The sequence below is a fragment of the Microcaecilia unicolor genome, chromosome 4 (genome assembly GCF_901765095.1).
Source record: "Microcaecilia unicolor chromosome 4, aMicUni1.1, whole genome shotgun sequence".
In the NCBI taxonomy this organism is placed as follows: Eukaryota; Metazoa; Chordata; class Amphibia; order Gymnophiona; family Siphonopidae; genus Microcaecilia; species Microcaecilia unicolor.
The window spans coordinates 153,215,893-153,238,650 of NC_044034.1; the positions used below are offsets into that span (position 1 = coordinate 153,215,893).

The window sequence follows — 22,758 nt, forward strand, 5'->3', positions numbered from 1 at the left end:
CTCCAAGACACAAAAGTCATTAGTGCACCTGCTGGGAGACAGTCAATTGTCATAAAATCAAAGCAAACGTTGTAAAATGGGATATCTAAAAACACTGGGGCCACTATTCAAAGGATTTATTATGTATCTGAATTGGCCTCTTTGAAAAATTTACTAGAGCTGAGTACCTAAAATTTATATTCAAAAGTTCATTAAACTCAAATTCAGGAGCATAAAAAGTGGGTGATAACAGGGGCAGATTTAGGGAGGGGGAAAAAAGTTAGAAGCTTAGCAATGATTTTCAGCACTAGGCTCATAAATCTAGGCAAATGAATGGCAGGCCTAAGTTTATAAGTGTAAATTTTAAGCTCCTAAATTTCTAGGAATTTTCAGCTGAAACTTGGAGGCTGATTTTCAAAGCACACAGACTTACAAAGTTCCATAGGTTACTATGGTGCTCATTTTCAAAGCACATAGACTTACAAAGTTACAAGACGAGGCATACTTTCAAAGCACTTACACTTCCAAAGTACCATATGTTACTGTGCTTTGAAAATACACCTCCACATCACTTTGTAAGTCTATGCTTTGAAAATGAGCACTGTAGGCTCCTAAGTTTGGCTGGAAATATGACACAAATTTAGGAGCTTAGCTTTTTTTAAATATTGGGCACACTGACTCTAGATCACTGTTAACTTCACCATATGTACTGTAGTATTTGATCTGATAAAATATGAAAGCTTTGGGTCCCCTTGTAGGAATATAAGATGGTATATAAGCCTTAAGAAAAGAATAGAATTTGTGTGTTGGGAGAACTATTTAAAACCAAAGTGGAGGATGGTTTACAGAAGACCAGTCAGATGGGATTCACGGTGCAAGGACGGCCTCAGACCATCCTGTACATAGGCAGCAGAAGGAGGGTGAAGAAAGTGGAAGAAAATAGCAGTGACAGCATTGCTTTTGGTCACCACCTCAGCTTTGTGCTCTCTCCAGCAAGGATCCACGCCCCAGCTGCTGCTCCCTAGATAAGCAGACAGACATCGGCCTCCCAGAGGCTGGCACCTAGGACTCCACCTTGCCCCTGCAGCTAAAAGATTACACATGAAAACAGCTGACTGGATGCCTCCCTAACTGAGCTCATCTCAGGATTAGAGTTATCTCCTTCAGACAGAAGGGTCACAGTAGGGCTAAAGGAAAGAGTGTAAAAACAAAGCTGCCAATGTACCCAGTTCCAGGCGAAAGACTTTGGTCAGTCCTAGTTTTAAGATTACATAACCAAAGCATTGTGGTAGTTGTAGTTCCTCATTCTACCCATTGTAATCAGTGCTGCAGGTCCCATGATACATTAGGATGAGGTTGGAAGAAACCCAGGACTGGCCCAAAATCTCCTTCCTGTAACTGAGTAACTTGGAAAGCACCAGGTAACAATGCAGCAATTTAATGCCATTTTGCCCCTGCTATAGAAGCTGGGAGAAAATTCCTCAGCTCCATAGCTAGCACAAAGAGTGACATTACAGAAACTTAAATTACTGAAATGATCAATAAGACAAACTCACTGCAATATTTATTGTTTGCATCTATTTAACAAAAAATCAGATTTAATTCTCAAGAGACAGCATCTTTCATGCACAGATCTTCTCTCAGAACAAATGTTAGAGAGGATTATAGCACAATCTGTACTCCTTTCGTCTTGTCCATTTGAAGGAGCTATCCAGAAGGAAAAGCCAGACTGATAGCCAGGATGGTTAAGGAGTAGAAGTGAGAACCCAACCATCTTAAGTTCATTCATAACAGAACAGTAACTTCCAAAAGACTCTCTCCTTCTGGGCTGGACTCTATTTAAGATAATCAATCACAAAAGCTTTTCCCCCTTCTTGGCTTGCAGCATGTTCTCCTGCAAGCATGTACAAGACCGTTACAGGTCTCAATGTCCTTCAGTGACTGGGGCAACCCATGGTTCAGTGGTGAGCATTCATACACTTTCAACAACACTGACCATCCACAGCACCTACTTGTTCCCTGACACTTGATGGAAGATAGTAGGCATTGATCACAGTCACGGGCAGGAATACGTTAAACAAAAATCAGGCAACCAAATGTACACAAATTCTCATTTGGCAAAAGTCAAAATCTCCATTCCCAGATGATAAATACAGATTGGAAGTAAAATCCTGCAGTACCTGCTATAAATTTTAACTTTTCAGTTTCAGTTCTATTTTATTTTGGAAATTTTTGGTGCGTTTCAGGATTCTTCTCCTATGCCTTTTCCTTGACCTTGGAGGTTCTCTTTGATGCCTGGTGCTGATATGCTCATGTTCTTGGTGGGACCGCTCTGGTTAGGTCTTACATCATACCATTAATCTTCGTCCATTCATAGAGGTCCTGCTCACACACAATGTCCGAGTTAATGAGGAGATATCGGTCACCCACACAGAAGTGCTTCTGACAGGCTGCACACTTGAAGCACTCAAGGTGGTAGACTTTGTCCTTCACACGCATTGTCATCTCGTACGCTCGGATCCGTTTGTCACAGGATGCACAAAGCCCATCCTGGCCAAAAAGTCTAAAAAAAGGCAAATGTGCACAAAATTAACATCAAAAGTTAAAAAGTTCCAGACAGTAACTAAAGAACTAAAGAGACATCTTAAGAGATACCCCTTTAGGTCTTAGGCTGAGAAGTTTTAACTAGTGCCATCTTGGCATCAAAGAGAAATGTAAAAAAAGAAAATAGACAATAAAATTAGGACAGGTCACTCTTTTAGGCCCCTAACCCTATCATTCTACTAACACCTCTGAATACCCTCTACTCTACTGACTTGTGCTTGGTGACACCTCCTCCCCCCCCCCCCCCCCCCCCGGGGGGGGGGGGGGGACTAGACTCCCAGAAAAGGAGGGATTCTTTTCTACCTGTATTTTACCTATGTCTACCTTTTCCGGTACTTTACATAACCACCATAGCATGAAGAATCATAAATGCAGCACTTGGGCTACTAGAACTCCCTCCATCAGAAGATGGTACCAGCCAGAGCAAATATGTTTATTTTAGGGTAAAGAGAATCGTTTCCAGAGATGGGAAGGCGGTAGAACTAGAGGTCATGAATTGAGGTTGAAGGGGGGCAGAATCAGGAGTAATGTCAGGAACTATTTTTTTCACAGAGAGGGTGGTGGATACATGGAATGCCCTCCCGTGGGAGGTGGTGGAGATGGTGGAGATAAAAACGGTAATGGAATTCAAACATGCATGGGATAAACAAAAAGGAATCCTGTTTAGAAGGAATGGATCTACGGAATCTTAGCGAAGATTGAGTGGCAACACTGGTAATTGGGAAGCAAAACCAGTGCTGGGCAGACTTCTACGGTTTGTGCCCTGATCGTGACTGAATAGATATGGATGGACTGGAGTGTAAATTTTAAGGGGCCTTTACGTTAGCTTCAGAACTTTTAGTACAACAACAGTGCTGGGAATACTTCTACGGTCTATGCCCTGAAAATGGCAAGGACAAATCAAACTCAGGTATACATATAAAGTATCGCATACCATATAAAATTAGTTTATCTTGTTGGGCAGACTGGATGGACCGTACAGATCTTTATCTGCCATCATTTCCTATGTTACAATGTTACATGTCAAATCAATCAAAGTATCAATGTTTGCTACTTATGTAAACCACCTTGATGTCCTTGGATGGTGTGTAGCATATAAATATATATATTTCCATCCATTTTGTGAGTTTTACCTACTATTTTTTGAATAATAAATAAATATACTAAAAAAAGGACAACATCGAGTTACCAAAGGCATCAGTTTGAGTAGACTATCTCCAGAGGTCTGCTACAATTCCTCCAGCTTCCTGAGGGGATCCTTATTCTTATCAATCTATAAATGGGTCTTGGGGGTCTCTTCAGGGCCACTGAGAGACTGAGCTGGGCCCAGGGCAGGGCTGCTGCTGCCACCCCCCCCCCCCAGGACTGCCGCTGCCGCCCCCCCCGAGGACTGCTGTGTAGCCAGACTTTAAAAATGGGGGGTGCAGGAGCCCAAAGTGTGGGGAGGGGGCATTTTGTCCCACCTCCCTGCCCCCTGCTGCAACTCCACATACCTTGGCTGGCGGGGATCCCCAAGCCTCGCCAGCAGAAGTCTTTCTCCACTGCTGTTCTCCGCCGCATTGCCTGCCCTGTAGCTGCTTTTCCCCCCTCATGTCGCATATGCTCAATTTCATCAAAACTGAGCATGCATGACGTGAGGGAAAGCAGAGTAGGCAATGCGGTGGAGAATAGCGCTGGAGGGAGGCTTCTGCTGGCAGGGCTTGGGGACCTCCGCCAGCCAAACCACAGGCCCCAAAGCCCTGTGTCTGCTCCTCCCCAGCCTCTAAGGAGGGCCCTGTGCCAGAGTTTTCTCTCTTCTGCTTCTGTCAGGACGCGATCACCCAGGTCCTGTCAGGAGAGGGACACACCCCAACGCTGGGCCCCCCTTGGAGGCCGGGTCCAGAGGAATCTTGCTTCCCCTCTCTGTGGCCCTGGGTCTCTTTCTTCCATAATTAAGGGGATAGAATGACTCTCATATGAAGAAAGGCTAAAGAGGTTAGGGCTCTTCAGAATGGAGAAGAGTCAGCTGAGGGGAGATATGATAGAGGTCTACAAAATCCTGAATTGAATGGAACAGGTAAAAATCAATTGTTTACTGTTTCAAAAAAGTACAAAGACTAGGGGCCACTCCATGAAGTTACATAGTAGCACATTTAAAAGAAATAGGAGAAAATATTTCTTTCACTTAATGTATAGCTTAGTGGTTATATAGCAGGATTTATAAAAGTTTGTACAAATTCCTGGAGGAAATATCCATAAATCATTATTAAAGCAGACCTGGGGAAATGCCACTGCTTATCCTTGAGGTTAAGTAGCATGGAATCTTGCTACTTTTGGGGGGTTCTGCCAGGTACTTGTGACCTGGCCATTTTGGAAACAGGATACTGGGCTAGATGGACCCTTGGTCTGACCCATTATGGCAGCTCTTATGTTCAATTATACTGGCATGATGGATTTTTTAAACAAATCAAAGGGGTGGCCATGGGGGGCCACCCTAGCCCCATCTGTAGCCACAATGTATATGATCCGTTGAGTCATTACTTCTTTATCCCAGCGCAAATTTTCAACCAGTAAAACTCTGGAAGATGTTCCTCGATGATATCTTTTTTTCTTTGGGACAATTCAAAACACAAGCTACAACAATTTGGACGTTGGATCAATCAGCTGGATCCTAACTTAAAGTTCACACTAAAATACCATTCGGTCCAAATTGAATTCCTAGATGTTACAATTATAAAGGAAGAGGGGAAGATGATCACCACCTTATATTGCAAACCTATAGAAAGAAACAATCTGCTGAGATTTAATAGCTACCATCCTTACAAATTAAAATTCAATTTGCCCATCAGCCAATATTTGAGGTGCAGAAGAATTTGCAGCACATTACACGATTTTAAACGCGAGGCTAAAACCTTGACAGCTAGATTTAAAGAACGGGGTTACCCAAAAAATCACTACGACAAGCATACTTCAGAGCTCGCTTTGCTCAAAGGTCTCTACTATTACAGGACCCACAACACATTGAACGTGATCATCTAACATCTAACATTCACACACCTGACAAACCGAATAGTTAAATCTTTAAGGTCCCACTGGCATATGATGTAACTGCATCAGGCTTTTGAAGAACCCCGACAATAGCCTATAAAAGGGGTAAAACAATAGGAGAGTTATTGACCCCTTCAAGGTACTATCAACCCCAAAAGTACTTAGAGATAGGATCTCAAGAAATATGCGGTCACTGCCAATGGTGCCCCCAAGTGTTCACGGGTCGAGAATGGACGGCCCCATCTAGTTTTCATAAATTCAAAATAAAAGACTAGGTTAACTGTGATAGTAAAAATGTAATTTATGCAATACTCTGCCCATGTGACTTAATATACGTAGGCAGAAGTGGACGTCCTATAAAACAGAGATTAAACAAGCACAAAACAAGGATTAACACAGAAAATCTACAAGCCCCGTTAGTGATCCACTGGCAACAACATTCTCATAACTGGCAAGCTATAAGATGGTGAATAATTGATATAGTACAGATAGGGTGGGAGGGAGGCCATACAGAGATTGCTTAATTACCGTGAACAATTTTGGATTTATACACTTAATACAGTAACCACTAGGGGTTTAAATGCAGAGCTAGAATGGTCCGCCCTAATTTATTCAGAACTCAAGCCTCCCGATTGGGCCACGCCATCCAATGGTAGACCTTTAAATTAGAAGCAGGACGCTTAGCCGCCATCTTGGCATATTTTAAATCCCAGATCAGCTGGCATGTTAGCAGAACAACAATAATAAATAAATAAATTTAAGAAAAAGTGATCTTGCTCTCAGTAGTTACTAACAACTGTATATACATAACTGAATGGTAACTAAATGTTTATTCTATATCCAGGGGGTATCCTTGAAAAAAACGCAAGGCAGTAAAACATGACTCATGTTGGAACAACATCCCTCTGAAGCTGATACCACGCTTTCACTGAAAAAGCTAAGTAAATTTATAGCATCATATAACTTTAAAGACAGGAAAAATTATAAGAAAAAAAGGAAAAAACAAAGAATTTTCTAAAAATTTGGTTTCATTACAAACACGAGCACATTAAAGGGACCAGTGACGAGTCGGGTGCCTTTAAGCATTCACCGTAAATAATTGGTGTGCTTGAAACCCCAAACTGAGGTCTCAGACAAAAAATTACACTATAAGCAACACAGGCACCCTGTTATACTTGCAAAAAATTAATCAGTTTGGTTGTGGAAAAAAAAGTCTAGGTCTAACTCATTGTGGTAATTATATTCAGAGGCACTATCCATTTAGGCAGTGCCACTGAATGTACATATATAGTCATGGAATTTCCAAATTTCAAGTGAAATTTGCTATTTGTGCTGCCCATTCAGATGTTAAATTTACACATTTAGGGGCTACTGTTAAGATGTGTTATTTTACTTTTGATCTTGGTTATTAGTAACTAGGTTTTATTGCATAAAATGGGATCTGTGGTAAAACAGCACAAGTTAGTGGTAAAATAACCTGTCTTAACAGTAGCCCACGTTGATAATGTCCCCCCTTAGTGTCAGTCTCTGGTAAGCAGAGCTGATATTGTGATGTCATGATGTCTCATTCCATCAAAACCTAAGAGCCAACCTCATCAGTGATGTCACAATGGCTTGATTGTCCTATACTTGTCTGACTTTTATTACATATAGTAGTGATTTTCAGTTTCTAGAGGCACTTCTTTTTTCTTTAATTTAGGGGGGAAGTTAAACATAGGCTTCCATTAAGACATGCTATTTTACTGTTAACCCCAGTTATTAGTAATTAAGTACTCTTTTTACTAAGCCGCGGTAGTGATTCCTGCACGGCAAATGTGACAAAGCCCTTAGGAATTGAATGGGCTTCATCGCATTTGCTGTGCTGGGAATCACTACTGTGGCTTACTAAAAGGAGCCCTAAGTCTCATTGTGTAAAAAGGGACCTGTGCTAAATAGCACATCTTAACAGTAGTGCATATTTATCTTATCTTCTGCATTTATAGCCCATCTTCTCCCAAATAAGGCTCAAAATGGAGTCTCAGATTAAGAATCCAGTAACACCAGGAAATTACAGTAAACAGAAACATAACACAAATTACAATGTCTGAGTTAGGTACTTAGATAGGTCTTTAATTATCTGCGGAACAAGTAATAAGAAGATACTAGATAAACTGTCTGAGGAAGAGTATTCCAAACCTTAACTGACTGGAGAAAAAAAAAAAGAACTTTCCAGAAACCGTTTTACTCTTAAACCTGTAAAAGATGGGAAACACAGAAGCCCTTGGTTTATAGCGCGATAAGTTCGACCTAACAAAGGGCCCTGTTTACCAAGGCGCATTAGCGTTTTTAGCGCATACTAACCATGTAGACGCCATAGGAATATTATGGACATCTACATGATTAGCGCATGCTAATTTTTAGTGTGCGCTAAAAACGCTAGCACACCTTTGTAAACAAGGCCCAAAGATATCCCAGAAGACTGAACTATTAGAAGACTGCCTTATTAATATTTTATAAACCAAGCTGGATGTTTAAAAATAATCTGGGCGATGGGTAATCAGTGATTGAATATTGCCACTTTTGTATAAATCAGTGGCGTACCTACAGTGGTGGAAATAAGTATTTGATCCCTTGCTGATTTTGTAAGTTTGCCCACTGACAAAGACATGAGCAGCCCATAATTGAAGGGTAGGTTATTGGTAACAGTGAGAGATAGCACATCACAAATTAAATCCGGAAAATCACATTGTGGAAAGTATATGAATTTATTTGCATTCTGCAGAGGGAAATAAGTATTTGATCCCCCACCAACCAGTAAGAGATCTGGCCCCTACAGACCAGGTAGATGCTCCAAATCAACTCGTTACCTGCATGACAGACAGCTGTCGGCAATGGTCACCTGTATGAAAGACACCTGTCCACAGACTCAGTGAATCAGTCAGACTCTAACCTCTACAAAATGGCCAAGAGCAAGGAGCTGTCTAAGGATGTCAGGGACAAGATCATACACCTGCACAAGGCTGGAATGGGCTACAAAACCATCAGTAAGACGCTGGGCGAGAAGGAGACAACTGTTGGTGCCGTAGTAAGAAAATGGAAGAAGTACAAAATGACTGTCAATCGACAAAGATCTGGGGCTCCACGCAAAATCTCACCTCGTGGGGTATCCTTGATCATGAGGAAGGTTAGAAATCAGCCTACAACTACAAGGGGGGAACTTGTCAATGATCTCAAGGCAGCTGGGACCACTGTCACCACGAAAACCATTGGTAACACATTACGACATAACGGATTGCAATCCTGCAGTGCCCGCAAGGTCCCCCTGCTCCGGAAGGCACATGTGACGGCCCGTCTGAAGTTTGCCAGTGAACACCTGGATGATGCCGAGAGTGATTGGGAGAAGGTGCTGTGGTCAGATGAGACAAAAATTGAGCTCTTTGGCATGAACTCAACTCGCCGTGTTTGGAGGAAGAGAAATGCTGCCTATGACCCAAAGAACACCGTCCCCACTGTCAAGCATGGAGGTGGAAATGTTATGTTTTGGGGGTGTTTCTCTGCTAAGGGCACAGGACTACTTCACCGCATCAATGGGAGAATGGATGGGGCCATGTACCGTACAATTCTGAGTGACAACCTCCTTCCCTCCGCCAGGGCCTTAAAAATGGGTCGTGGCTGGGTCTTCCAGCACGACAATGACCCAAAACATACAGCCAAGGCAACAAAGGAGTGGCTCAGGAAGAAGCACATTAGGGTCATGGAGTGGCCTAGCCAGTCACCAGACCTTAATCCCATTGAAAACTTATGGAGGGAGCTGAAGCTGCGAGTTGCCAAGCGACAGCCCAGAACTCTTAATGATTTAGAGATGATCTGCAAAGAGGAGTGGACCAAAATTCCTCCTGACATGTGTGCAAACCTCATCATCAACTACAGAAGACGTCTGACCGCTGTGCTTGCCAACAAGGGTTTTGCCACCAAGTATTAGGTCTTGTTTGCCAGAGGGATTAAATACTTATTTCCCTCTGCAGAATGCAAATAAATTCATATACTTTCCACAATGTGATTTTCCGGATTTAATTTGTGATGTGCTATCTCTCACTGTTACCAATAACCTACCCTTCAATTATGGGCTGCTCATGTCTTTGTCAGTGGGCAAACTTACAAAATCAGCAAGGGATCAAATACTTATTTCCACCACTGTACGTGGGGCCAGGGGGGCCTGGGCCCCCCTAGATTTGGCCCTAGACCCCCCCCCTGCCGACGACCCTCTCGACCCTGCCGTCGCCTACCTTTGCTGGCAGGGGACCCCAACCCCCGCCAGCCGAGGTCCTCTTCTTCCCGCAAAAGGGTCCTGCAGAACGTCAGAAGCAGAAGGAAGCCTTTTGCGGGAAGAGGAGGACCTCGGCTGGCGGGGGTTGGGGTTCCCCGCCAGCAAATGTAGGCGACGGCGGGTTGGTGGCGGGAGGGGGGGTCAAGAGGGTAGTCGGCAGGGGGGGCAAAGTTGGTGGTGGCAGCGGGGTCGGCAATGGCGAGGGGGGGGCTAAAATGTGCCCCCTCACCTCGGGCTCTGGACCCCCCTCCCGCTGAAGTCTGGCTACGCCCCTGGTATAAATTATACATCTACATAGCATCATCCCTAGAATGCCCCAAACTTCGTCTCCTTTTTGGAAAACTAATCTTGGAGTACTGTCTACATAAATGTGCATTGGGCTGTATGTTTCTACAGAATCAAATTCAAACAACATTTAAATGAACTCATGGCTGGACTGGGCTTCAACAGCAATTCCAGTGGTTGGAAGGCAAGACCAGTGCCTAGAAAACCTTTACAGTCTGTGCCCCAAAAATGACAAAGAAAACTCAGGAAGTATATTTTATATTATCACATGCAGGTGCTATGTATCTCTACAGGGGAGGGGGAAGACATCATAAAGTTGATATTAGCAAATAAAACATGCTAGTTGGGGGAGGGGAGACATCTTAAGGTTGAGATTAATTGTATTGAGGTATTATGTTCAAAGACTACATCATATAAATACCTATGTGGGGTTGGCAAGGTGGAGAGTTGGCATATGCCATGTTTATGATGCCAGTGCTTAATCATAAAAAAGTGTAACCTACACAGAGTGCCAGATACACCTCTGGCTGCCTTGTTGGGCTGACGTGATACCATGCAGGCATTTATCTGCTGTTAATCACTATGTTACTATTTAACTACTACTGTGATTCCTCTACCTTCCCTCTCCGCCACCCACCTGCTACAGCAGGGGTGGGCAACCACGGTCCTTGAGGGCCATAACCCAGTTGGGTTTTCAAGATTTTCACAATGAATATGCATGAGAGCTATTTGCATACAATGAAAGCAGCACATGCACATAAAAATGCATGCATATTCATTGTGGAAATCTTGAAAACCTGACTGGGTTGTGGCCCTCAAGGACCGTGGTTGCCCACTCCTGCGCTACACCTCTCTACTGTTCCCACTCTGTACCTCCCCACATCTCCTGTCTACGTCCATTATCTTTTTGAGTCTATAGTCCCTCAGTTGTGTGATTGCTTCACTGCACGTACACAAACTTGTGATTGGCAATATGACAACTTTCCTAAAACATTAGGATTTATAAAGAACACCCTCCCTTCTGCTTGCATCATCTGTTCTCTGCCATACTGACATTTGTCCTGGGAAATACATGTGTGAAAGTGCTAGCATGCCCTCTTACCTGAGGTAGTCCCTCCTGCAGAGCTTTCGTCCCAGTTTGTAGTACAGCCGTCGTCCCACTTCACCAAGCCTGCAGCCACACAGATCACAACTCAGACAGTCCTCATGCCAGTACTGATCGATGGCCTTCAGAAAGTACCGATCCCCAATGTTCTGCTGGCAGCCGCCACATGTCAACAAGGAAGGGGACATCTGAAGCACCTCATCCACTGGTTCCCTGAAAGAGACACAAGAGAAGATTATTTCCTCCATACTGTGAAGGACATAGGCCACATTACCCAAAGGCCCTATCCATGGTATCAATGTTTTATAAAATTAGTTTTGTGCAGACTTAGATAATACATTATGGTTCTTGGTTTAAAAAGGATTTTAATGCACTTGAAGGGGGAACTGTAGTGTACATATTTAAATCAACTGTGAAAGATATAATACTGTCTTAACAAATCAGCTAGTGATGAAGTATGATCAGTTTGAGATGTTACCTTTAAAGCAGGTGAAACTGATTTTGTCAGGTTTTGAAACATTTTGCATTTCTTAGAGTAGAAACCAATATTTTCTTCACTCAACAGATAGTGACGCTATGGAACTCATTGCAGGAGGATGGGTATCTGGCTTTAAAACAGGTTTGGACAAGTTCTTGGAGGAAAAGTGCATAATCTGCCATTAAGATAGACATAGGGGAAGCCCACTGCTTGCCCTGGGATTGGTAGCTTGGAATCTTGCTACTCTTTGGGATTCTGTATAGAATCTTGTTACTCTTTGGAATTCTGTACGGAATCTTGTTACTCTTTGGGTTTCTGCCAGGTACTTGTGCTCTGGATTGGCCACCTTTGGAAGCAGGATACTGAGCTAGATGGACCATCTGTCTGACCTAGTATAGCTAGTCTTATGTTCCTATGTAATTCTTTTGGAGCTGAACCAGCTCTTCATGGCTGTGAAAGGAATCAGCTTACTCAAGATGTGCCTGAGGTTCAGATGGTATTTGTTCATGTTTGGTGACTGTGGTACTGTAATACGCACCCAAATAACATCTAACCCATTCATCAGTGTTAAAAATGGACCAATCCCAGATGTATTTCTTTTGGACTGAACAGAGCATGCCAAAGTTTTTTTTTTTTTTGCATGGATGCTTGGGTTTCTTTGTCACAGTTCTTGTAAACATCAGGGTGCTGAGCACTCCCAATATTGAGCAAGCTCCTTCACTGTTTCCATGGAAGGCTAACTTATATTGCATTTTGCATTCCCAATCATTCTGAAGCATTGGCAGCTATGGTAATACAGCTTGGTTGCACTCAGAGGCTTAGCAGCAGGAAACCTAATTCTGAGCCCTAGAGTAATAGGATGTACATCTCATTCCAAAATCTTATGGTTCTTAAACTAACCTGTAAAATATATGTATGTCAAACACTATTAAAATCAATAAAAGTTCTTCTAGTACAAGTAAGGTGAGTCATGAGGCATGTTCCTCATGTGAAAAGAGTCACTGCTGAGGTCCTTAACAAAGGTTACTAGTGTTCTTTACACATGAAATGAATGAGAATATTAAGTCAGTCTTTGGGGTTCTATTTTTGATCTTTGGCTGTTATTGGACCCTTTTATTATACAATTATTGACCGCACAAAGGGATTTATCAAGAATTATAGATTGAGCAGAATAATAAATTATATAAAATAACAATCGTTATCAATAATAAAAACATTCAAAATAATGTGTTAAAGAAAATGTTTTCAGATCTCAAGTGCTTCTACAACTAGGTTACTGCAAAGCAGTCCTTTTACAAAGGCGCACTTTAGTGGTTTTAGCGCATGCTAAAAATAAGTGTGCAATAAATGCTAGAGATGTCCATATATTACTATGCGTGTCTCTAGTGTTTAGCACGCGCTAATGATTAGTGCACGCTAAAAAACGCTAGCGCACCTTTGTAAAAGGCCTCTAGAATAAGCTCACTTATAGTTAATTTCAACCGCAGAAAGGTCAAGAAACTGGTCTCCTCCTTTCAAAGAGTAAAGATTACTTAGCTAGGAGGGAGAGGCAATGAGTGACTACAGGTCTGTTCAGAAAGGAGCTCCTGTACATTAGGAAGCCCTGCTGGTGACTCTTGCTAATGGTCCAGATCCGAGAATCAGGCAGTGATGACTTTTCAATGTCATACCTGCTGAGGCCTGAGAGCACATTGGGAATCAGTTAGGCCACTCTTTCATACATCTTTTGATGACTGGCCACAGACAAAGTTTAAAGGTGACTGGTAAGCCAGCCCCCTCTCCAGTACAACTTGGCTAAGCGCATACTCTCTGGAACACAGAGATTGTGCATGATTTCATGGTGCAGCCTGGTACCTTGCTAAAAGAAACATGCTGTGTTCCATGGGGTACAGCTACCTGCACTTGGCCAGCTTTTCTAGAAAAGGGGAATGGGACGAGGACTCAAGCGCTTTTCTATCAAAGCCTACATTTCTTTTACAGTAAGTTAAATAGGATTCCCATCTTTTTATTAGGAACATCCACAGATAACCTGTGCAATGAAACTTGTCTTCTCTGGATCTTTTCTCTCTCCCACCCCAGACAGGGAACCTTTGATGCATCCTTCATCTCTGTCTGTGCATCCTTCAGCCTGGGCACGATTTCAGTACACCGTGCTCACTCCATCCGTATTTCAACACAATTCCAGCCAAGCTAGAACAAAGCAAGTTTCCTTTTAGGAAAGAGATAAGCTGTTCAGAGCTGCAGGTAGTGACAACAGCCCCCCCCCCCCCCCCCCCCCCCGGCTCTCCTGCTCCGGTCTTTAGAACAAAAGGTCTCTAGCATCCCGGAGATCAGCACTCGGAAAGCAAGACTGTAATAATACTAATAAAATAAACCACAGTGAAGAGAAGAGGAGCGGAAAGCTTACTCAGAAGGATCGAGGCTCTTCCTCTCGATTGCCGATGACATTTGCAGAGATGAGCGTGCCGATCTGTTTTCCCCTTTGCTTTCACCAGGAGGATTTTGCTAGTGCCACAGACAGCATGGAGCGAGGCTTGACTGCAGGTTGGGCAAGGAGCCTTCCAAAGCCCCGGTGCTAGAGGAGGCTGCCCCTTGCACTCTCCATTCTCGACCCACCCGTTCTAGCCAGCTTTTTTCTTAATCTTTATATTAATTTTTTTTCGTCCTCTCAGTTGCTGCCCCCTCTCTGCGATCACCTGCAGCTCGGCTTGATTCGCTTCGGGCTTTTATAGCCAGGATCTTTAGCAAATTTCCCTCCTAGCTCTGCCCCCCCCTCCTTGTCTCTTGTTTCATTTCCTTTTTCCTGATCACGACTCAAATACAATAGGAGGAAATCACACTTAAAGAGACAGCTGCGCATTTTTGAACTGGGCTCATGGGGATTACGAATGTTCAAGCTGCAGCATCAGCACGCACTTACATCTTCAAAGGGTCAGTATTTCTGAGCACCCAATCGCTCCAGTGGCACCATCTTAGGTCATCTACTGCGCCAGACCTGTGACCTGCCCTGTCCAGGACTGTGGCAGCCTTCGGACTCCATATGCAACCCAGGAAAACAAAACAAAACCCACACACACAAGGAGAAACATCAGAACGTATGAAACGGTAGCCTGACAAGGAAGAAACCTAACAAGAAACAAGTTCAAAATCTAGTTTCTCTGTAGCTTAACTGGAATACTCTGCATTTTACTGAAATTGTCCTTGTACCAAATTCATCACCAGATCTAATAGGTGGCTGTTCTGAAGCAGTCAGAGACTGGAGGTTGAATACCTGTGAAGATAAGCTGCAAATCCCACAAGCTCACCTTGGGCAAGTCACACCACATTAATTTGCATTTAATAGGCCTTATTATTTATTTTATTATTTGTACCCCACACTTTCCCACTCATGGCAGGCTCAATGTGGCTTAGATACTTATTTGTACCTGGGGCAATGGAGGGTTAAGTGACTTGCCCAGAGTTACAAGGAGCTGCATGTGCCTGCAGTGGGACTCGAACCCAGTTCCCCAGGACCAAAGTCCACCACTCTAACCACTAGGCCACTCCTCCACTTCCACTTGCATTAAGGTGAGCTATATAGGTCCCATTAACAATAATGGGACCCAACTTAAAGAATGCACATCAAATCTCATTAGTGCACATTAATTAATAATTCTAACCTTTAACAGTGCTTGTCAATCTTTTTGTGGCCATGACCCCATGATCGAGGTCAAGTAAAATTTGTTTGACCCCTCTAAGGTGAAGAATAATGATGCACCTATGGATTCCCATTTGGGGTCCCAACCCACAGTTTGGGGATCTTTGCTTGAAATTATAAGACTTTTGGAGCAGGAAATTTTTCAGTACTTGAATATAACTCATTTTGAGCTCAGATTTGGACTATGACTAATTAAGGGGGTCCTTTACTAAAGTTTAGCTCGAGTTATCTGCAGCAGGGCCCATTTTATTCCTATGGGCTCTGCTGCAGATAACTTGAGCAAAGCTTTAGTAAAAGACCCCCTAAATGCGGTATCCACCAGTCTCAGGTAGGTTCCCTTTGGTATTAGCACATGCCCTACTGGTGAATGTTTCTTGTCAATCACAAGAGTAGAGAAGGGATGTAGGTCAACCAACCAGTCAAATCTCCACAGGTTGATTGTAGTAAACGTTTATTGAGAAACCAGATACAACAAGACTCAACACGGATCGTGTTTTGACAATAAAATTGTCTGCCTCAGGAGTCAAGTATCTGTTATGAAGGTCCAAATACTTCAGACATGATTGAAAAACACTACAAAATCAGCACGATCATACCTAAACCTCCACCACCCAAGCTGCAAAGGACTCAAATACAAATCTATTTATGCATCCAGCTTTTCCTACTTAAGCACACAACTATGGAACGCACTGCCAAAAGCAGTAAAAACTACGCTCGACCACCTAAATTTCCGGAAAACACTAAAAAAAAACCTGTTCAAAAAGGCATACCCCACCGACCCAGCATAAAAAACCTGGCCACCTGCGACATAATGTAACCAAAGACCGTAATGGACATATCCTAACTCTTCCTCTTCCTGTCTAAGTTCCCCTAATGTATTTACCATACATGAACCTCATTCTACTATAATATCACCTTGTATTTGTTCATACCGGAACTGGCTAACGCCGTTATGGTACTATGTAAGCCACATTAAGCCTTCAAATGGGTGGGAAAATGTGGGATACAAATGTAACAAATAAATAAATAAAATAATTATGTGGTCACTATTAGCTTGACAACTGCAAAGAGCCGATACAGCTACTTGACTCCTAAGGGATAGACTCCATTTTAGCCTCGCTTTTAAAGTTGAATTGCATTCTATGTGCATCACTGTTATCACTGTGACTATCTGTCATTTGGCAACATGCTGTGGAACAGTTGTTTTCCATATTTCAAAAATGTACCACCACTCTGTCAGTGCCTTGCATTTTTGGTGTTGCAGTCCCCTGGGTAAATAGGGATGGATATTTTCTCAGCCATGAGGATGTAGAGCAGGGGTTCTCATCCTAGTCATTGAGACACACCCAGCCAGTTAGGTTTTCAGGAAACCCACAATGAATATGCATCAGATAAATTTGCATACAATGGAGGTAGTGCATACAGATTTGTCTCATATTGTGAATATCCTGAAAACCTGATTGAGAACTGGGTTGAAAACCACTGCTATAGAGTAAGAATCAACTTCGGCCTACATAGAGAGGAAGTGAGTTAGAAGTAACATTGACTGCCATCTAGTGGATGGAGCTGCATAATAAGGCTGCTGTCCTCAGCTCCCTCTCCCAGGTCAGGGGTGCTGACAATGGTCATCTGGCCATTGGGTTGGGGTATGGGGGATTGACCAGCTACATAGGGGCTGGCTAGATTTTAAAATGCCCAAGACTGGTTGGCTGCAGCCGGTGATGCTAAGGACAGAAAGGAGGAGACAGAAAGAGGGAATGAAAGGGATGTGCTTGGGAGTGGGAAGTCTCATCAATGGCAGAGAGGGAACAGTGAGGAAGGAGACAGCAAAGGGGCATGCCCCTTTGATGCACCCTTTTGATGGCTCATCTCTGATGACTCTTCTGCACTGAGCACACCACAGTGGGTGTGGTTTTAAAGGGGGTAGTTGGGCTGGTGGTGGGTTTTGGTTTAGTTCAAAATTGCCCCCAGTACTCAAACCACAAATCCAGTGGCTGGGGAAATTGTATCTGTGGTTATGAAGCAAAGTTAAAGGTTCACTCAGACAGATGGCTGGGAATGTGTTCAAAGGAAATTGGTGGGGGCAACACAGTGCGGCTGTCCCAACATCAGCACTGTGCAGCTGGGTGAGGGACAAAGGAGGATAATGATAATAATAGTTATAATAAGGAAGGAAGAAAATGTCTGTTTGGCAGTGAGTGGCGCATTGTTGTAGGTATTAAACTGGTGTAGAGGTTCTGGTGGAGGCAGATGGGTAAAGGATATTGAGTAGCATTACTTTATCAGATCTATCTACCTCTGAATACTCGGTAGCATCATATTATCAGATCTAACTGTCTACCTCTGAGTATTTGGTAGCATACTGGGACAGACCAAAGGTCCATCAAGCCCAGCATCCTGTTTCCAACAGTGGCCAATCCAGGTCACAAATACCTGGCAAGATCCCAAAAAAGTACAAAACATTTTATACTACTTATCCCAGAAATAGTGGATTTTCCCCAAGTCCAGTTTATCAGATCTAACTATTTACCTCTGAATACTCTGTAGCATTACATTATCAGATCTAACCACCTCTGAATACTCAGTAGCATCATATTATCAGATCTAACTATCTACCTCTGAATACTTGGTAGCATCATATTATCAGATCAATCTACCTCTGAACAATCAGTAGAATCACATTATCAGATCTAACTGTCTACCTCTGAGTATTTGGTAGCATCACATTATCAGATCTATCTACCTCTGAATACTCTGTAGCATCACATTATCAGATCTAACTACCTCTGAGCAATCAGTAGCATCACATTATTAGACCTGTCACCTCTAAATTATCAGATTTAATTATTTACCTCTGAGTATTCAGTAATATCACATTATCAATTCTAATTTTATCTACTGATGAGTATTTATGAGTACTTATGAGTACTTATGAGTATTCGCTGCACCCTACGCCTGGAATAAACTTCCTCAGCCCATACGTCTTGCCCCATCCTTGGTCACCTTTAAATCTAGACTGAAAGCCCACCTCTTTAACATTGCTTTTGACACGTAACCACTTGTAACCACTCACCTCCACCTACCCTCCTCTCCTCCTTCCTGTACACATTAATTGATTTGATTTGCTTACCTTATTTTTTGTCTATTAGATTGTAAGCTCGTTGAGTAGGGACTATCTTTCTTCTATGTTTGTGCAGCGCTGCGTACGCCTTGTAGCGCTATAGAAATGCTAAATAGTAGTAGTAGTAGTAGTATTTAGTAGCATCACCTTAAGCCCACATCAAAGTCCAGATAGACCCTTAAACAATTGTTGTTAAACTCTCTCAAATGCTTTATCACAATACAACTGCAGATGGAGAAAGATAAAGGCAGTTGTGAGTGTGAGCGGACATGACCCAGTCACATTTTGGCATTACAGCCTGCTCATCTTGTTTTAACCTCGGTTTGACCTCTGTGTTTACAGATTAAAAGGAACAATAGATTAACTAGACAGAAGGAGCCACATGATACTGGATGGACTAGGAAATAAAACATTGTGATACCTGAGAAGCAGTATATCACACTATTAAACTAAATTACAGCTAAAAGATTTCAACTATATTGTTCAGAAAATCCACTGCATGTTTTAAACTTATGCCCTAAAACCTCTGAACAGCACAAAATATAAACATTCTGTAAATGGATACACTCAACATATAACCTTTTCAATGTATGGAAAAGATTTTCAAACATTTAATACAAGGCTTGATACATTTCTTCCACATGCAACCCACTGGTTTCCTGTGATTCCACAGTCACTGCAAAGACTGCAAAGCTTTTTATCTGGGCACAGGATTCTGCTGGGAATGATACCACCTTTCTGTAGTATAGCAAAGCAGTTTACATATAACGTACAGGTATGGCGGGATTAAGGATGTATTGGGTTCTAGTGATATTCTGGCCATCTCTCCCTTAACATAAGAACATAAGCATTGCCATACTGGGACAGACCAAAGGTCCATCAAGCCCAGTATCCTGCTTCCTATTTCCTCTTTCATGAGGTACTTTGTCAAATGCCTTTTGAAAATCCAGATATACAATATTGACCAGCTCACCTTTATCCATGTTTGTTCACCCCTTCAAAGAAGTGTAGTAGATTGGCGAGGCAAGATTTCCCTTCACTAAGTGCACGTTGGCTTTGTCTCATTAGTCCATGCTTACGTATATGCTCTATAATTTTGTTCTTTATAATAGTCTCTACCATTTTGCCTGGCACCGATGTCAGGCTCACTGGTCTGTAATTTCCCGGATCACCTCTGGAACCCTTTGGCTAACCTCCAATCTTCCAATACCATGATCGATTTTAAAGATAATTTACATATTACTAACAATATCTCTGCAAGTTCATTTTTCAATTTTATCAATACTCTAGGATGTATACCATCCGGTTCAGGTGATTAGCTACTCTTCAGTTTGTCATATTGCCCCATTGTGCCATTACATTTTCCAGGTTTACAGAGATTTGATTCCATTTCTCTGACTTGTTAGCACTGAATACCATTTCTGGCACCGGTATCTCTCCCACATCTTCTTCATTGAAGACCGAACAAAGAATATACTTATTCTAACCATTATACTTGTTCTAGCCTGAACTTCTATGGTCTCAGCCCTCAGGTGACTGCCCCCTGAATCTTTCACTGAGTTCCTTAATGCCCAGAGAATGCTGGAAGACTGGGGTCCAGATAAGGGCTGGGGAGCAGCGGCGGCCTAGCCAGGTATGCATAGCTGTTTGAATGTCATGTAATCCACAAATTCTGGTGGGGGCAGGGCATGTGTCTTTTTGGGGGGACAAAATATGGTAACCCTACCTCTATGTGTGTGCAAGTATGTGTGAGAGAAGGGATAGTTTTCCTGGTATGTGTATAAAAATGGGGATCTGCATCAGGTGGGGGGATAGTGAAAGAAGAAATCTTCCCTCTCTTTCTTTATTCCCTCTCCAGTCCCTTATCCCCCTCACCCACCTTCTATTCCTGCTCCTTCTCCTCCCACCGTTCCCTTCCTTGGTCTCAAATCTCCCCCCCCCCCCCCCCCACCTTTCCTTTTACTTTAGTGACTTGATATACTGCTTTTCATTAGTGCATAAGAAAGTGGTTTACAAACAGAAATTAGCGGGTGTTCTGCACTCTTGTCTAAAAGAATAAGAGCATTATTTATCGCAAGTACCTTCTATTTGTACTGTTCACCTCGCTTCTGTGCATACCAGGATATTTAGTGGGATGGGCCCTGTGATCTGGAATGCCGCGGTTGGAAACTTTACTACCAACCTTCAAGGCTCGACTTAAGGCCTACCTATTTACTAAGGCCCCTGTCAAACTTTGCTGGTTTGAGTGGTGCTACATGACAGCGTCTCTCCCCGCCTCTCCAGTATGACTCTCCCGTAGCATCTCTGCTTCCCTCTGCTGTCTCCTTCAGCTAAATTAAGGCCCTCTAGCTTTCCTATTTATATTGTAGTTCTTTTCTGATTTCTTTTTATTTTTTTCCATATTTTTATGGAAGGTTTTTCAAAACATACAACAGAAAAGAAAACACAAAATCAAACAAACAAACAAAATTAACACACCATGGCAAATAAGTGTAAATATGAGAGCGTTCCATGACAATACCTACAGGCGAAGGCATAAGGTCAATTAGTGCTATGGGATGCCTGACAAAATAAGTCTAATCGCGCCCAAGTCTTTAAGACAGACTTAGCTCTATGATGTTTATGGGCAAGAAGTGCTTCATATTTTTTTATCACACAAATGTAACTCCACCATTCATTATAATTCAGATTCACATTATTTTTCCAGTGTATTTTGTAAACGGCTTTGATAGGTTCTTTCTCTAGCGATATATCAAGACTATTAATAAACTCGAAACTTTTGAAACATCTTTACAACTGATGAGGACAATCCAGATCTCATCAGTCATTGCTAATAGTGTTGGCATTATACTCTGATTTGCATTAAACCCAGACTGTTTTGGGTAAAACACATTTTTTTTCCACAAAATCAAGTAAATACCCCACCCCCTTCCCTAAATCTCATTCCCTCTCTTTCACACACTCCATTCTGTCTTTCCTCCCTCCTTCCTTTTCCTTTCCTATCTCTGGGATCCTTCTCCCTCTCCCCATCTCCCCATCTCTCTCAAGATCCAAACCCCCATTCCTCCTAGCCTGCACTGATCACTAAGTTCTCTTTCTCCCAGTCAAAAAATAACAAAATAAATGATCCTGACACATAAAAGGGTTGGAAATTCATATGATTTAAGAACATAAGAATAGCCATACTGGGTCAGACCAATGGTCCATGTAGCCCAGTATCCTGCTTCCAACAGCGGCCAATCTAGGTCACAAGTACCTGGCAGAAATCCAATTAGTAGCAACTGTTTGCCCCGGGATTGGTAGCATGGAATGGCCTAGATGGACCATTGTTCTGACCCAGTATGGCAACTCTTATGTTAAATGTTGTCATGTGCTTGTGAGGCTCTCTAAAATCATATGGAAAGTGGATTTGTTACGGACAAAAATAATTTATAGTTGTGCTTTTTTACATCACAGGATAGTAAACAATGCGTTATGCCTTGAAATGCGTCATGCTGCTTCTGTATGATTCCCCTGAAATCTTGCCTCTCCTCCCCCCCCCACCCCAATCAAGAGCGGCATGGATATTGGGTAATCTCACACTCATTGGACCTGATTGGTCCAAATTGGTTGTGACACTGAAAAATATGTGTGATCTTATTCTGAACCTGCTGCCTCATATATTCAGTAAAGGAGCAGCTTCAGTCAGAAGATATTGACTTAGCAGTACATTTTAAATTGATGGCGACTGGCTCTCAGTACCAGCATGTACTTTTTAAACTATTGAATAACACACACGTGGTGCTCAGAAAACCAGTGGGTAGTTCTAGGCCAGGTTTCTTTGTACTTCTAACAGGAAACAGGAAATAACCCACAACACAGGAAATATAGGGTGATGGGGCACAAAAAATGGTAACTAATGAGTAAACAAAATGTCCCAGCTACTTAACTGTGCATACACCTATTTACAGTATTTGTAAACTGCTTTGGGTTGGATTTTTGTCTAAGGAAGGCAGCATAGAAATATTGCATGATGTAGGAATAACAGCATATGTGCTTTACTTATACTTGAACAAGAAGCAACAGTTAAGTAAGAACCCAACATATTTTGTTCCTGTTCCAGTATCCTGCTGGATCACCAGGAAACAGAGGCTTTGCAGGCATCACCTTTCTAATG

The 22,758-nt window shown here is 42.5% G+C and overlaps 1 protein-coding gene across 2 annotated transcripts in view; it reads right to left on the reverse strand.

Moving 5' to 3' along the window:
- Window positions 1-1,531: 1,531 nt before the first annotated feature.
- Window positions 1,532-22,758, reverse strand: part of LMO2 (LIM domain only 2) — a 41,813-nt gene continuing 20,586 nt past the window's right edge. The window contains exons 1-3 of one of the 2 annotated variants that reach the window (XM_030200759.1): window positions 14,192-14,522; window positions 11,304-11,519; window positions 1,532-2,542 (exon numbers count right to left, since the gene is read on the reverse strand). In XM_030200759.1, coding sequence (XP_030056619.1) covers window positions 2,323-2,542; window positions 11,304-11,519; window positions 14,192-14,232 — 477 coding nt within the window. In that variant the 5' untranslated portion in view covers window positions 14,233-14,522 and the 3' untranslated portion in view covers window positions 1,532-2,322. Of the gene's footprint in view, window positions 2,543-11,303; window positions 11,520-14,191; window positions 14,523-22,758 lie in introns of those variants that run through there. The other variant, XM_030200760.1, reaches the window with a different exon arrangement.